Below are 15475 nucleotides of genomic sequence, written 5' to 3' on the forward strand. Positions count from 1 at the left end.
TGAACCATTAAATATTTCTATCCATTGCCATCAGTGGAAAGTCACAGGAGAGTGGAATGAGGCACGTAGGGTGCACAGTCTGAGACAATTACAAAGTGGCATTCATTGGCACAGCAATTCTGAGGCCCAGGCTAATGTCTTGGGGACACGGGTTCAAATCCCACTATGGCAGCTAATAGAATTTAAATTCAATTAATAAATCTGGAATATAAAGCTAGTCTCAGTAATGGTGAACATGAAAACTACTATTGACTGGCATCTGGTTCACTAATGTCCTTTAGGGAAGGAAATGCGCTGTCCTTACTTGGTCTAGTCTACATGTGCCTTCAGAGCTATAGCAATATGGTTGACTCTTGACTGCCCTTTGAAATGACCAAGCAAGACATTCACTTCAAGGGCAGTTATGGATGGGCAATAAATGCTGGCCTTGCCAATGATGCCCACATCCCATGAAAGATTAATAAATAATCCACTATTATTCACTTTCATCCCTGCCAATGTTAAAGCTTTGCCCTTTAGGTGTGAAATATTCCATTCCCTCATACCCAACAGCACTGTGGATGTACCTCCACCGCATGGAGTACAGCATCACCATCTTCTCAAGAGCAATAAATGGTGGCTGTGCCTTGACCAAATGTTTTAAAATGATTGGATCAAGTTTCTTCCACCAAAGGACTTCAGCAAACCAGATTGTTTCTTTTTCCCGACAGTCCAACACTTTTCACTTTTACTCATGCCCTGCAGCTTTGTATTGCCAGGTCTTTTTAAAACTCAATTTAAATTCCCAAATGACTGTGGAGAGGATTTGAATGTACTGTAATTATTGCTTAAGGTCACAGCATTACTTGCCCAGTAACGTAACCACTCCACCACTGTAACCTACACGTTGAAACAAAGAGAGACTGCAGTAAGAACATTCCTTTGCAAAGACAAGTTGAAGCTAGTTTGACTCCGTTAACCAATCAGCAAGGATGATAAATGATCAGCACAAGAACATTTAAACCTATGAGTCCCTTATTACAGTGGTACAAATTAAAGTTCCAAATGATGACAAAACTCACTAGAAAAATAATTTAACAATTTAATTTTGTTTCCTTAAGTCTTCAATGCATTCCAGTTCTTCATGTGTCCACCAATCAAGCATAGCTGGGGACAACATGTGCTCCTCCTTTGGGAACATCTGAACAGAGGCATAACCGTGGAAGAGAGGTATTGAACATTCCCACTGGATAACACTGTGGCACAGTGGTTAGCACTGCTGCCTCACAGCGCCATGGAACTGGGTTCAATTCCAGCCTTGGGTGTCTGTGTGGGTTTCCTCTGGATGTGTAGATTAGGTGGATTGGCCATGCTAAATTGCCCTTTAGTGTGCAAAAATCTGTAGGTTAGGTGAATTAATACATGGGGTTACAGGGAAGGGCAGAAGGGAGGGCCTGGGTTCGATGCTGTTTCGGAGATTGAGCACAGAATCGATGGGCTGGGTTTCCTCTTTCTGCACTGTAGGGATTTTATTGTTCTGTGGCTCCACTCAGCAATTGCAATGTCCATCTAGATTTGAAACATTAGCTCTATTCTCTCCCCACAAATACTGTCAGACCCACTGAGATTTTCTAGCATTTTCTGTTCTTGTTTCAGAGTCCAGCATCCGCAGTATTTTGCTTTTATCTAAGCAATTGATGCCCTGTTTAGGCCCAAGAGCAGACCAACAGGCTGCTCCTACCCTCTCTCCCATTTCCCCACAACACTATGCGACCAGTAAGCAAGGATGTCGGGCCTGAAGTGGACCCAGATTTAGGGGGGCAGTCCTCTCAGATAATGGAAGATAGGTGGCATTGGGAGAAGATCATGGTGAAGATCGAGACCTCAACCCCACTACTGAAGAAAACATATCAAGAGGCAATTCTGTGTGAGGCTGACTGTCTTGGGAATAGGATCTACAGGCCACTAATGAGAGGTGGCTTACATTAAGGTTCTTTAAGTCCTTGAAGTCATTTTCTTTTATCTCTGTGATCTTGTTGTTCTGCAGATCAAGCATTGTGGTGTCCTTGGGAATGTTCTCGGGCACTGTGGTCAGACCTGTTTCAAAAGAAAATTTGAAAGACATCACTTTTTACAAGTTTACACATCGCTTTTTAGACTTGCACCAACCCCGGCTCAAGTGTCAGCACCTCACCTAGAAGATTCGAGTTCTGCGTGCAAGCGCTTAATCCAGGCTGACACTAAATGAAGTATCAGAAATGTAGACACTGTTACAATGCAGGAAACATAGGAGCAAATTTGCACACAGCAAGCTCCCACAAGTTGCAGTGTGATTTAGAGCAGGTACTCTGTTTCTGCAGTGGTGTTAGGTGAGGGATAAATAAATATTGGTTGAGGAACTAGGGAGAGTTGCCCAGCTGAAAGCAGTGGCATTCAATCTCTTACATCCACCCAATAGGTGACACCTCCAATAGCGCATTATGGCCATGAATAGGCGGGACCAATGGAAATAAGTAAAAGAGCATTCCAGCAGAATTGGCATGGTGTAAAATCAACATAAATCAGCTAGGGTCAGAAACCATCACTCTTGCACTGAAATGACGACGAAAGAACATTGATATTCAGTCAGCAATGTGAAAAGCAGGGCCGAGTAAAGGATTAAATTACAGCCTCTGGGCAACCTAACTCTGAGCTCCAATCTTTTCCACATCTGATTTTAGGATACATGTCTCTAAAATCAGTTGATTTATTTTAGCTACAGACAAGCAGAGACGGTAAACACTGAGTATTATCTGCCTTGTTATCTGCAGGTCCATACAGTTGGCAATGAATATTAGTTTGAGTATTGCCAGGAGGGTATTTTGCTGTGACACTTCAGCCTTGCGTATGTTAACCAAACTATCGAACCAAAGTAGCAACCCATTTCCCAGCTGCACCCCCAGCCCCCAAAACTTTCCTTTCTCAGAACAACTCAAAGCAAAGCATGTATCCCAGAACATAATGGTCCACTTACAAGAATGTGTAATTCATTTAATGTTATACAGATGCTCCAACAACATAGCCCCAGGTTTGAAAATCAAGTAGATTTATGAAAAACAAATTTAATTTAATTGAAGACATGAAACGTTGATAAAAGAAGTGTATCTCATGATTTACATAGCGTTTCACAGCACAGAAACAGGCCACTCGGTTTAACTGGCCTAGGCCTGTGCTAATGCTCCACATATGAGCCTCCTTCTGCCCTTTTTCATTTAATCTTCCTACTCCTTTCTCCCTCATGTACTCAACTCTCTCCCCCTTAAATGCAACTGTAAAATACACCACAACTACTCCTTGTAGCATTCTAAACACTCTCTGAGTAATAAAAGCTGGAACTTTCCAACTGTTCATGCCAGCCGGATCTCCTGGTCCCACTGACGACGCACCCTGCCATGCGTTTCGCAGCGGTGTAGAGTGCCGTCAATAGGAAATCCCATTAGCAGTGGCAGGACCAGGAGATCCCGCCACCAGCAAATGGTGCATCATCTCACGTCGCTGAATAAAACACTGTGGGGAGACCAGAGAATCTCACCCAAAATTTATCCTGAATTCCCCATTGGATTTATCCATAAATAGAAACAGGCCATTTGGACCAACCAGCCCATGCTGTGTTTGCGTTCTACTCAAGACTCCTCCCATCTTTCCTCATCTAATCTATCATTGCAATTCTCTATTCTATTTCCCCTTAAACACATCAACCACTCGCTATGGGAGTGACTTCCACATTTTCCCCACTCTCTGGGTGAAGAAATTTCTTCTGAATTCCCTGTTGAATTTATTGGTGTTAGTGGCCTCCAAATATGCTCCTTCCCAAAAGAAAAAACATTCTCTTTGTATCCAGTCTTTCAAGAGGTTTATCATTTTAAAAACCCTCGTCATAACTACCTGACATTTCAATTCTATTAATGACTATCTCACATTTGTGGCCCTTGGTCATTTTTTTTTAAAGAGAAAAGAGACCCAACCTGTTAATCCTTTCCTGGTGTTATACCCACACATTTCTACTATCGCCCTTGTAAATCTTCTGTGCACCCTTGATGGTGCCTCTATATCTTTTTTTATGATATAGAGACCAGAATTGCATGCCATACCCTAATCAATAAAGATTCAGCATAACTCCCTGACATTTCAGTTCTATTATGACTATCTCAGATTTGTGGCCCCGAGTTTTAGATTCACCTTACAAGTGAAACCACCTTTTCTCCATATGCCCTATCGAACCTCTTGATAATATTCAAGATCTCAGTCTTATCCTCTCCGGAGCAAAGACCATCAGTTTGTTTAGTCGGATTTATTTAAAATAGTCCACAATTCATGGCAAACTTGCTGAGGCATTTGTGCAAAATGATTGAGCAAAGTTTTCTATTGTGTTAATGTCACTGGCCTAGTAATCCAGAAGCCCAGGCTAATGCCCTGGCAATGTGGGTTTGAATCCCATGACAGCAGATGGTGGAATTTCATTTCAATTAATAAATCAGGATTATAAAGCTAGTCTCAGTCATGGTGACCAGGACAACTATTATTGATTGTTGTAAAAATTCACTAATGATCCTTAGGGAAGGAAATCTACTGTCCTTACCTGGTCTGGCCTACATGTGACTCCAGACTCACACAATGTGGTTGACTCTTAACTGCCCACTGAAATAGTTGAGAAAGCCACTCATTTTAAGGGCAATTAGAGATGGGCAACAAATGCTTGCCTCGTCAGTGACACCTACATCCCGTGAAAGAATGAAACAAACTCCATGTACCTGAATGTATGTATAACAGATGGTTCAAATGACAGAAACTATAATAACGTGTTGAATAAGCCTATGATCCAAGAATTAAAAAGCAATTAGTAAGTGCCAATTGCTTTTCTGGCTTTGGGTTAATGGAACATTCAAAGTAATGATAAGAATCCCGTGTAATAGTTAAGAGTATTCCTGAATTCTGCTTCTCTTCCAGTCATGTTGGTAACAGACTAACATCTCAGTCGCGCCAACATTCATATAGGTGACATGGGAACACTGAAGATTGACTTCACACATCCCACCTGCAATGGTTGCCCCCACCCCACCCCACCCCATTAATGGGGCTGGAAAATCCCACCCTGTATCTTGGAAACAAATGTGGCCGATATTCTTCCAATCCCACCCCGCAGTGTTCTCCAGCAGCAATGGTAGCTTACCATTGACGTAAGAACATAAGAAATAGGAGCAGGAGTTAGCCATCTAGCCCTTTGAGCCTGCCCCGCCATTCAATAAGATCATGGCTGATCTGAAGTGGATCAGTTCCACTTACCTGCCTGCTCCCCATAACCCTTAATTCCCTTATCTATCAGAAATCTATCTACCCGTGACTTAAACATATTCAACGAGGTAGCCTCCACCACTTCAATGGGCAGAGAATTCCAGAGATTCACCACCCTCTGAGTAAAGAAGTTCCTCCCCAAGTCTGTTCTAAACTGTCCCCCTGCCCTTATTTTGAGGCTGTGCCCTCTCGTTCTGATTTTGAGGCTATACCCTCTAGTTCTGCTGGTGGGAACTTCCATACCTGCCAATCTCAACGATGTTTTGCATGGATTGCCCGTCCAGGTGCCAGGACCTTTGGCATGACAAGGGGGTTGGTCTCCTTCGACAGGTTCGGAAGATCCTGGTGGGAAGGGCCACCCATGACTGTGTGGACAGCTACCTTGTGTTTTGACATTGCTGGAGGACACCAGGTACTTGTTTGTGTCAATTCCCACCAGTCCACCTCATATAACACACACAGTCTATTTCCCTCCTCCCTTTGAATTTTACACGTCCCATATTTCCCTCTGCATAGAAATGCGGGCTAAAGGATCATTTACTGGTGTGTCAGGAGTTAGCTTTGAGAGATATACTTTGAAACAGACTTAAAAATATATGGGCTGGTGGGGGAAGGGATGGCAAAACTTGCATTAACCAGACTCAGCAAGGTCTGAACTGAATCAGACGCTTGGTTCATTTAGCTGAGAGCCTGGAGCCATAGTCTGGCTTCAACAATTAAAGCTGTCCTTCCCAGTGGAGTGAAGCAGGCGGTTCAAAAGCTGTCAGGCTGCTCCACTGGAGACAGGAGGAAATGTCTGTGTGATGTGCCTGCGAGATACCTGACTAAATGCTGGGCTGGAGTTAACTGATGGAAAAGGCGAACTGCTGACTGAAAACTGGGAAAGAGCAAGTGTGGGTTTTGCCTGTGGGCCTGTCTCAAAATTGTTTCACCGGTGAGATGTTCCCCTGAGATTCATCTTGTTAAGCCAGTGTCAATTCTGAAATGAGGAACCAATACAGCTCATAGATTCATATGGCAAAGAACATGGCCATTTGGCCCATTAGGCTGTTCCAACTCTTTGAAGGAGGTATCCCACTAGTTCCTGCCACTTTTTTGTGAATTGGCTGCTGCATTTCACTACATTCACTACGGGCAACATTTTCTGGTGTCTCCAACAGTGGGAATCATGATGAGGGATTGGGGATGGTCACTTAATTTGACAGGAGGCAAAAGACCTGTTTCCAAAGAGAGGGATAAACTGATTCCCGACTTTCAAGGCAGGTTATAGCCTTCCCGATGAACAATTTGGGAACACTATTTGCATGAATTAAAGCATCTCCTGCATGCTCATTGAAAGCCACCTTATCAGCATGAAATTCACCCTTTATAATCCAGTGTCTTGCCAGCGAGAATTTAGTATATTCAGTTTTATGACTGTACGTGAGTGGCACATGCCTGGCAGAGCTTCACCTCTTCACACCGCGGTGGTCCATAAATGTTGCTTTCTCCTTCTCGGAGGCAATGTGTAACTTCACTCGAGTGGCGTTAGCAAACATTGCACCAAGACTGAACAAAGCAGGCAGGCAAAGGCTGGGATGGGGAGAGGGAGAGGGTGGACAGTGAGTGAAAGCTGGACAGGAGAGGCAGGATTACAGGAGAAAGGGAGGGGGAATGTCTAGAGTGGGTTGCATCTTATAAGGCAGGGTCAGTACTATTGATGCTTGGCTCCTTGGATAAGAACTCAAGGTACTGCCTATAGGACTGCAAAAGTTGAAGAAGGCAGCTCACCACTGCTTTCACAAGGGCAATTAGGGATGGGCAATAAACACTGGCCTAACGAGTGACGGTCACATGCCATAAAAGGATAAAAACAAGAGCGAACAGACACAGTCAGAGGGGGAAGTGGGATGCAGTGGGGTAGCAAGTCCACATTTAGAATCTGGTAGAACATGGGGTAGGATTGACAGGTGGAGAGCTCAGCATTAGCCTTCTAACTCTCAGATGGAGGGAAACCTGTAGAGGACATGCTTACTAAGTGTATCACTTCAATTTGTTCAAAGATGCACTGAGATGTCACTGATTCACTCAATAGGCCACATTGCCTTGGTAACAGCTCTGATCAGATGGGGAGAAGACGGGGTGCATTGTAGTTTGGCACAGGGCCAGGAGGAGCAAGTGCTTGAACAGCAAGAGGCAGCACAACCTCTAGAAGGTCAAGGGACTGGTGAACACCGACCACTGCTTTAGGGCATTGGCCTGAGCATGGGTGTATTGCTGACACTGCCCTTATGCAGGGATGCACGAAAGGCAATGCCCGAGGTGCTCCCATGTCCTGGGTTGTGGTTGCCCACATCTGCCGGCTTTTCCTATACGAGCTGTGGCCACAAGGACTCTGGAGGAGTAGTGTAGCACTCCTCACCTGCAATGATTGAATGTCTGTCCAGGTGCCTTTTAGAAATGGCAGCAGAACTTAGGCCCTATGAGATAAATGTGGGGCAGGCAACTTCCTGCCCATCCCACCACGAGACTCACCCAGTGCCTCCCTGATGCATAACTAATAAGCTGGAAAGTGAAGGATTGTATGTTTCCACCCTCTCCACTGCCAGTGGAAATCAGGGCGACTTTCCCGCATGCCACTGGATCCCATCCTACACTTCAAGCATAGTTCAATGACTTTAAAGTACTTTGGAATGTCCTGTGTTTGGAATAGACATGATATAAATGCTCTATCCCCAAAGTCCTACAAATATCTCCTTTTCAAATATTTATCCAATTCCCTTCCAAACATTATGATTTAAACTTTTTTCATCACATTCCAGATCACAACACATTCCAGACCATAACTGAGTAACAATAATACTCATCGCCTCTCTCATTGCAAATTTTAAATTTTTCTTTTAAATCTTTGTCCTTTGGTCACTGATGCTCGTCAATGTGGAACAGTTTCTCCATTGGGATTTTCTGGCCCTGTATGCCAGAGGGATCATCCAGTTCCACTAAAGTTAATAGACTCGCCAAATCACTGGAGAGCAATAAGCACGGCAAAGGCAGAAAGTCCTGCTCTCCTTATCTAAATCCTCTCATCACTGCTCGTTCTCCCGAACTAAATCCCCTCATCACTGCTCACTCTCCCTATCTAAATCCCCTCATCACTGCTCACTCTCCCTATCTAAATCCCTCATCACTGCTCGTTCTCCCTATCTAAATCCTCACATCGCTGTTCACTCTCCCTATCTAAATCCCCTCATCACTGTTCACTCTCCCTATCTAAATCCCCCCATCGCTATTCACTCTCCCTATCTAAATCCCCCCATCGCTGTTCACTCTCCCTATCTAAATCCCCCCATCGCTGTTCACTCTCCCTATCTAAATCCCCCCATCACTGCTCACTCTCCCTATCTAAATCCCCTCATCACTGCTCACTCTAAATCCCCTCATCACTGCTCACTCTCCCTATCTAAATCCCCCCATCACTGCTCACTCTCCCTATCTAAATCCCCTCATCACTGCTCACTCTCCCTATCTAAATCCCCTCATCACTGCTCGTTCTCCCTATCTAAATCCCCCCATCACTGTTCACTCTCCCTATCTAAATCCCCCCATCGCTGTTCACTCTCCCTATCTAAATCCCCCCATCACTGCTCGCTCTCCCTATCTATATCCCCTCATCACTGCACACTCTCCCTGTCTAAATCCCCTCATCACTGCTCACTCTCCCTATCTAAATCCCCTCATTACTGCTCACTCTCCCTATCTAATTCCCCTCATCACTGCTCACTCTCCCTATCTAAATCCCCTCATCACTGCTCACTCTCCCTATCTAAATCCCCTCATCACTGCTCGTTCTCCCGAACTAAATCCCCTCATCACTGCTCACTCTCCCTATCTAAATCCCCTCATCACTGCTCAGTCTCCCTATCTAAATCCCCTCATCACTGCTCATTCTCCCTATCTAAATCCCCCCATCGCTGTTCACTCTCCCTATCTAAATCCCCTCATCACTGCTCACTATACCCTATCTAAATCCCCTCATCACTGCTCATTCTCCCTATCTAAATCCCCCCATCGCTGTTCACTCTCCCTATCTAAATCCCCTCATCACTGCTCATTCTCCCTATCTAAATCCCCCCATCGCTGTTCACTCTAAATCCCCTCATCACTGCTCACTCTCCCTATCTAATTCCCCTCATCACTGCTCACTCTCCCTATCTAAATCCCCTCATTACTGCTCACTCTCCCTATCTAATTCCCCTCATCACTGCTCAGTCTCCCTATCTAAATCCCCTCATCACTGCTCACTCTCCCTATCTAAATCCCCTCATCACTGCTCGTTCTCCCGAACTAAATCCCCTCATCACTGCTCACTCTCCCTATCTAAATCCCCTCATCACTGCTCAGTCTCCCTATCTAAATCCCCTCATCACTGCTCATTCTCCCTATCTAAATCCCCCCATCGCTGTTCACTCTCCCTATCTAAATCCCCTCATCACTGCTCACGCTCCCTATCTAATTCCCCTCATCACTGCTCACTCTCCCTATCTAAATCCCCTCATCACTGCTCACTCTCCCTATCTAAATCCCCCCATCGCTGTTCACTCTCCCTATCTAAATCCCCTCATCACTGCTCACTCTCCCTATCTAAATCCCCTCATCACTGCTCATTCTCCCTATCTAAATCCCCCCCATCGCTGTTCACTCTCCCTATCTAAATCCCCTCATCACTGCTCATTCTCCCTATCTAAATCCCCCCATCGCTGTTCACTCTAAATCCCCTCATCACTGCTCACTCTCCCTATCTAATTCCCCTCATCATTGCTCACTCTCCCTATCTAAATCCCCTCATCACTGCTCACTCTCCCTATCTAAATCCCCCCATCGCTGTTCATTCTCCCTATCTAAATCCCCCCATCGCTGTTCATTCTCCCTATCTAAATCCCCTCATCACTGCTCGTTCTCCCTGTCTAAATCCCCTCATTACTGCTCACTCTCCCTATCTAAATCCCCTCATCACTGTTCGCTCTCCCTTTCTAAATCCCCTCATCACTGTTCGCTCTCCCTATCTAAAACCCCTCATTACTGCTCACTCTCCCTGTCTAAATCCCCCCATCGCTGTTCACTCTCCCTATCTAAATCCCCCCATCGCTGTTCACTCTCCCTGTCTAAATCCCCTCATCACTGCTCACTCACCTGAACTAAATCCCCTCATCACTGTTCACTCTCCCGAACTAAATCCCTTCATCACTGCTTGCTCTCCCTATCTAAAACCCCTCATTACTGCTCACTCTCCCTGTCTAAATCCCCTCATCACAGTTCGCTTTCCCTATCTAAAAACCCTCATCATTGCTCTCTCTCCCTATCTAAATCCCCTCATCGCTGTTCACTCTCCCTATCTAAATCCCCTCATTGCTGTTCACTCTCCCTATTTAAATCCCCTCATCATTTCTTGCTCTCCCTATCTAAATCCCCTCATCGCTGCTCGCTCTCCCTATCTAAATTCTCTTATCACTGCTCACTCTCCTTATCTAAAACCCCTCTTCATATTTGTGACCATCTCCAAAAATGGAGAATCTCACTGTTGCCGCTTGACATTCAATGGTGTTACTATCACTGAATCTATGATTTTATGGTATAAACACTGGACCACAAGAGCAGGTCAGAGGTTAGGGTTTCTGCAGCAAGTAACTCATCTCCTGATTCTCCAAAGCTTGTCCACCATCTACAAGGCACAAGTCAGGAGTGTGAGGAAAGTGTGAGGAGTGTGTTGATTCTGAGGAAAAAGGTTGACCTCTCACGATGGGTTCCAACTTGTAGGTTATGTGCTTAACTGCTACTTGCAATCTTAGATAGGCTATTCCGCAATGGTTGGTTGAATGAACCCAGACTTCTATTAAACCTAGATTTCCTAATCCACAGATCGCAATGAGTAAGGATAGGCAATAACATCCCTGTGTCCTCAGCCCCTTACCATTCTCCGTATCCACCTATGACTGTGAGGCCAAATTGCTCTCTAACACATTTTCAAGTTTGCTGACGGGTCAGATTTCAAACAATGATGAGCTGGAGTACAGATAGAGAATCTGGTGAACTGATGCAACGACAATAATCACTCCCTTAATGTCAACAAAACAAAGGAGACGGTCATCGACTTCAGGAAGCATAGTAGAGGACATGCCCCTGTTGATATGGGAGGCTGGTTTGTGTTATGGACTGGACTTCAAGTTTCTAGGTGTCCAGATTACCAATGATCTGTCTGGTCCCTCCATGCTGATGTTATAGTTAAGAGAGCCCACCAATGTTTCTACATTCTCAGGAAGCTAAGGAAATTTGGCATGTCCAGTAGCACTCTCATCAATTTTTACAGATGCACCATAGAAAGTATTCTTTCTGGTTGTATCACAGCTTAGAATGGCTCCTGTTCTGTCCAATACCACAAAAAACTATAAAGGATCCTGAACGAAGCTCAGTCCATAATGCAAACCAGCCTTCCATCCATTGACTCTGTCTACACTTCCCACTGCCTAGGAAAACCAGCCAGTATAACCACGGATTCCATGCACCCTAGACATATTCTCTTCCACCTTCTTCCATTAGGAAAAAGATACAAAAGTCTGAGGACACTTACCAACTGACTCAAGAATGGCTTCTTCCCTGCTACCACTGGACTTTTGAATGGACCTACCTCACATTAAGTTGATCTTTCTCTACATCCTAGCTATGACTGTAACACTACATTCTGCACTCTTCACTTTTCTTCTCTATGTTTGATATGCTTTTAAACATAGACATAGAACAGTACAGCACATTACAGGCCCTTGGCCCTCGATGTTGTGCCGAGCTTTGTCCGAAACCAAGATGAAGCTATCCCACTCCCTAGCATTCTGGTATGCTCCGTGTGCCTATCCAGTAACCGCTTGAAAGTTCCTAAAGTGTCCCACTCCACTATCACAACAGACAGTCCATTCCATACCCCAACCTCTCTCTGTGTAAAGAACATATCTTGGACATCCCTCCTATATCTCTTATAGTTATCCCCCCTAGTAACAGTAACCCGAGGAAATAGTCTCTGAACATCCGCTCTACCGCCCTCATTATCTTATAAATCTCTGTTAAGTTTCCGCTCATCCTCCTCTGCTGTAAAGAGAAAAGCCCCAGCTCCCTCAACCTTTCCTCATAAGACCTAGCCTCCAAACCAGGCAATCCTGGTAAATCTTCTCTGCACTCTCTCCAATGCTTCCACATCCTTCTTATAGTGAGGTGACTAGAACTGCACACAATATTCCAAATGTGGTCTCACCAAGGTCCTATATTGTTGCAGCATAACCCCACAGCTCTTAAACTCAAACCCCCTGTTAATAAATGCTAATACACTATAGGCCTTCTTCACGGCTCTATCCACTTGAGTGGCAGCCTTCAGAGATCTGTGGATATGAACTCCAAGATCTTTCTGTTCCCCATATTCCTCAGAACCCTGCCGTTGACCCTGTAATCCACATCCAAATTTGTCCTACCAAAATGAATCACCTTGCACTTATCAGGGTTAAACTCCATCTGTCACTTTTCAGCCTAGCTCTTCATCCTATCAATGTCTCTTTGCTGCCTACAACAGCCCTCCACCTCATCCACTACTCCACCAATCTTGGTGTCATCAGCAAATTTACTGACCCACCCTTCAGCCCCCTCCTCCAAGTCATTGATAAAAATCACAAATATCAGAGGACCCACACTGATCCCTGTGGTACACCACTGGTAACTGGTCTCCAATCTGAAAATTTTCCATCCACCACCACCCTCTGTCTTCTATGAGATACAGTAAAAAGTCTGACAACACCAGGTTTTAGTCCAACCAATTTATTTGATAGTAAACGCACAAGCTTTCGAGGTTTCCCTCTTCGTCAGGTGACTATGAGATAGTCAGTTACTTATCCAATCGGCCAAATTTCCTTCTATCCCATACCTCCTTACTTTCTTCATGAGCCTACTATGGGGAACCTTATCAAACGCCTTACTAAAATCCATGTATACATCAACTGCTCTACCTTCATCTACACACTTAGTTACCCTCTCAAAAAATACAATAAGTTTATCAGGCAAGACTTACCCTTCACAAATCCGTGCTGACTATCCCGGATTAAGCTGCATCTTTCCAAATGGTCATAAATCCTGTCCCTCAGGATCTTTTCCATTAACGTACCAATCACCGAAGTAAGACGAACCGGCCTATAATTACCAGGGTCATTCCTATTTCCTTTCTTGAACAGAGGAACAACATTCACCACTCTCCAGTCCTCTGGCACAATCCCCGTGGACAGTGAGAACCCAAAGATCAAAGCCAAAGTCTCTGCAATCTCATCCCTTGCCTCCCAAAGAATCCTAGGATATATCCCATCTGGCCCAGGGGACTTATCGACCCTCAGGTTTTCCAAAATCGCTAATACATCTTCCCTCAGAACATCTACTTCCTTCAGCCTATCAGCCTGTACATACTCTCATCCTCAAAAATACGGCCCCTCTCCTTATAAACACTGAAGAAAAGTATTCATTCATCGCCTTTCCTATCTCTTCTGACCGTCCCTAACCTCACCCTGGTCATTCTTTTATTTCTCACATAAGAATAAAAAGCCTTGGGGTTTTCCTTTGTCCAACCCGCCAAGGACTTCTTATGCCCCCTCCCAGCTCTCCTCAGCCCTTTTTTTAGTTCATTCCTTGCTACCTTATAACCCTCAAGCGACCCAACTGAACCTCGTTTTCACATCCTTACATACACTTCCTTTTTCCTTTTGAAAGACATTCAACCTCTTTTGTGAACTTTGGTTCACTCACACGGCTATTTCCTCCCTGCCTGACAGGGACGTACCTATCAAGGACATGCAGTATTTGTTCCTTGAAAAAGCTCCACTTTTCGTTTGTGCCCATATCTGACAGTTTCTGTTCCCATCTTATGCTCCCTAATTCTTGCCTAATTGCATCATAATTACCCCTCCCCCAATTATAAACCTTGCCCTGCCATATGGCCCTATCCCTCTCCATTGCAATAACGAAAGACACTGAATTGTGGTCATTATATCCAAAGTGCTCTCCCTCAAACAAATCTAATACTTGGCCTGGTTCATTACTTAGTACCAAATCCAATGTGGCCTCACCTCTTGTCTATCCATATTTTGTACCAGGAAACCCTCCTGCACACATTATACAAAAACTGCCCCATCTGAACTATTTGACCTATAAAGATTCCAATCAATATTTGGAAAGTTAAAGTCACCCATGATAACTACCCTGTGACCTCCACACCTATCCATAATCTGTTTTGCAATTTCCTCCTTCACATCTCTATTACTATTTGGGGGTCTATAGAAAACTCCTAACAACGTGACCGCTCCTTTCCTATTTCTAACTTCAGCCCATGTTACCTCATTAGGCAGATCCCCCTCGAACTACCTTTCAGCAGCTGTTAAACTATCCTTGATTAACAATGCTACTCCTCCACCTCTTTCACCACCTTCTCTACTCTTACTGAAACATCTTTACCCCTGAACTTCCAACAACCATTCCTGTCCCTTTTCTAACCATGTCTCCGTAATGGCCACAACATCGTAGTCCCATATGACTTGACTTGTTGATGGAGGGAAGATCATTAAAGAAGCAGCTGAAAATGGTTGGGTGTAAGACACTGCCCTGAGGAACTCCTGCAATGATGTCTAAGATGCTTGACTTCCAACCACCACAACCATCTTGCTTTGTGTTAAGTATGACTCCAGTTTTGCTAAGGCTCTTTGATGCAGTAAAGGTGTAGTAGTAATGTCACTGGACTGGTAATCCAAAAACCCATCTAATACTAAGGTTCAAATCCCACCACAGCAGTTAGTGAAATTTAGATTCAATTAATAAAATCAGGAATAAATTTAATAAATAAAATCAGGAGACATAGATAGGATGCGAGACTGGGCAGAGAAGTGGCAGATGGACTTCAACACAGATAAATGTGTAGTGGTCCGTTTTGGCAGGTCCAATGGGATGAAGGAGTATAATATCAAGGGTAGGACTCTTAGCAGTGTAGAGGATCAGAAGGACCTTGGGGTCCGGGTCCATAGGACTCTTAAATCAGCCTCGCAGGTGGAGGCCAAGAAGGCATATGGTGTACTAGTCTTCATTAATCGAGGGATTGAGTTTAGGAGTCGAGAGATAA

General features: G+C 44.5%; 1 protein-coding gene across 4 annotated transcripts in view; it reads right to left on the minus strand.

Annotated features, from left to right (window-relative positions):
- dcn (decorin) overlaps positions 1-15475 on the minus strand; it is a 68575-nt gene that overhangs the window by 22575 nt on the left and 30525 nt on the right. For all 4 annotated transcript variants that reach the window (XM_080191326.1, XM_080191327.1, XM_080191329.1 and 1 more), the window contains exon 3: positions 1964-2076. In XM_080191326.1, the coding sequence (XP_080047452.1) occupies positions 1964-2076 (113 nt within the window). The remainder of the gene's footprint in view (positions 1-1963; positions 2077-15475) is intronic.

This window comes from Carcharhinus amblyrhynchos, chromosome 6 (assembly GCF_965287045.1).
Source record: "Carcharhinus amblyrhynchos chromosome 6, sCarAmb.v2.hapA, whole genome shotgun sequence".
In the NCBI taxonomy this organism is placed as follows: domain Eukaryota; kingdom Metazoa; phylum Chordata; class Chondrichthyes; order Carcharhiniformes; family Carcharhinidae; genus Carcharhinus; species Carcharhinus amblyrhynchos.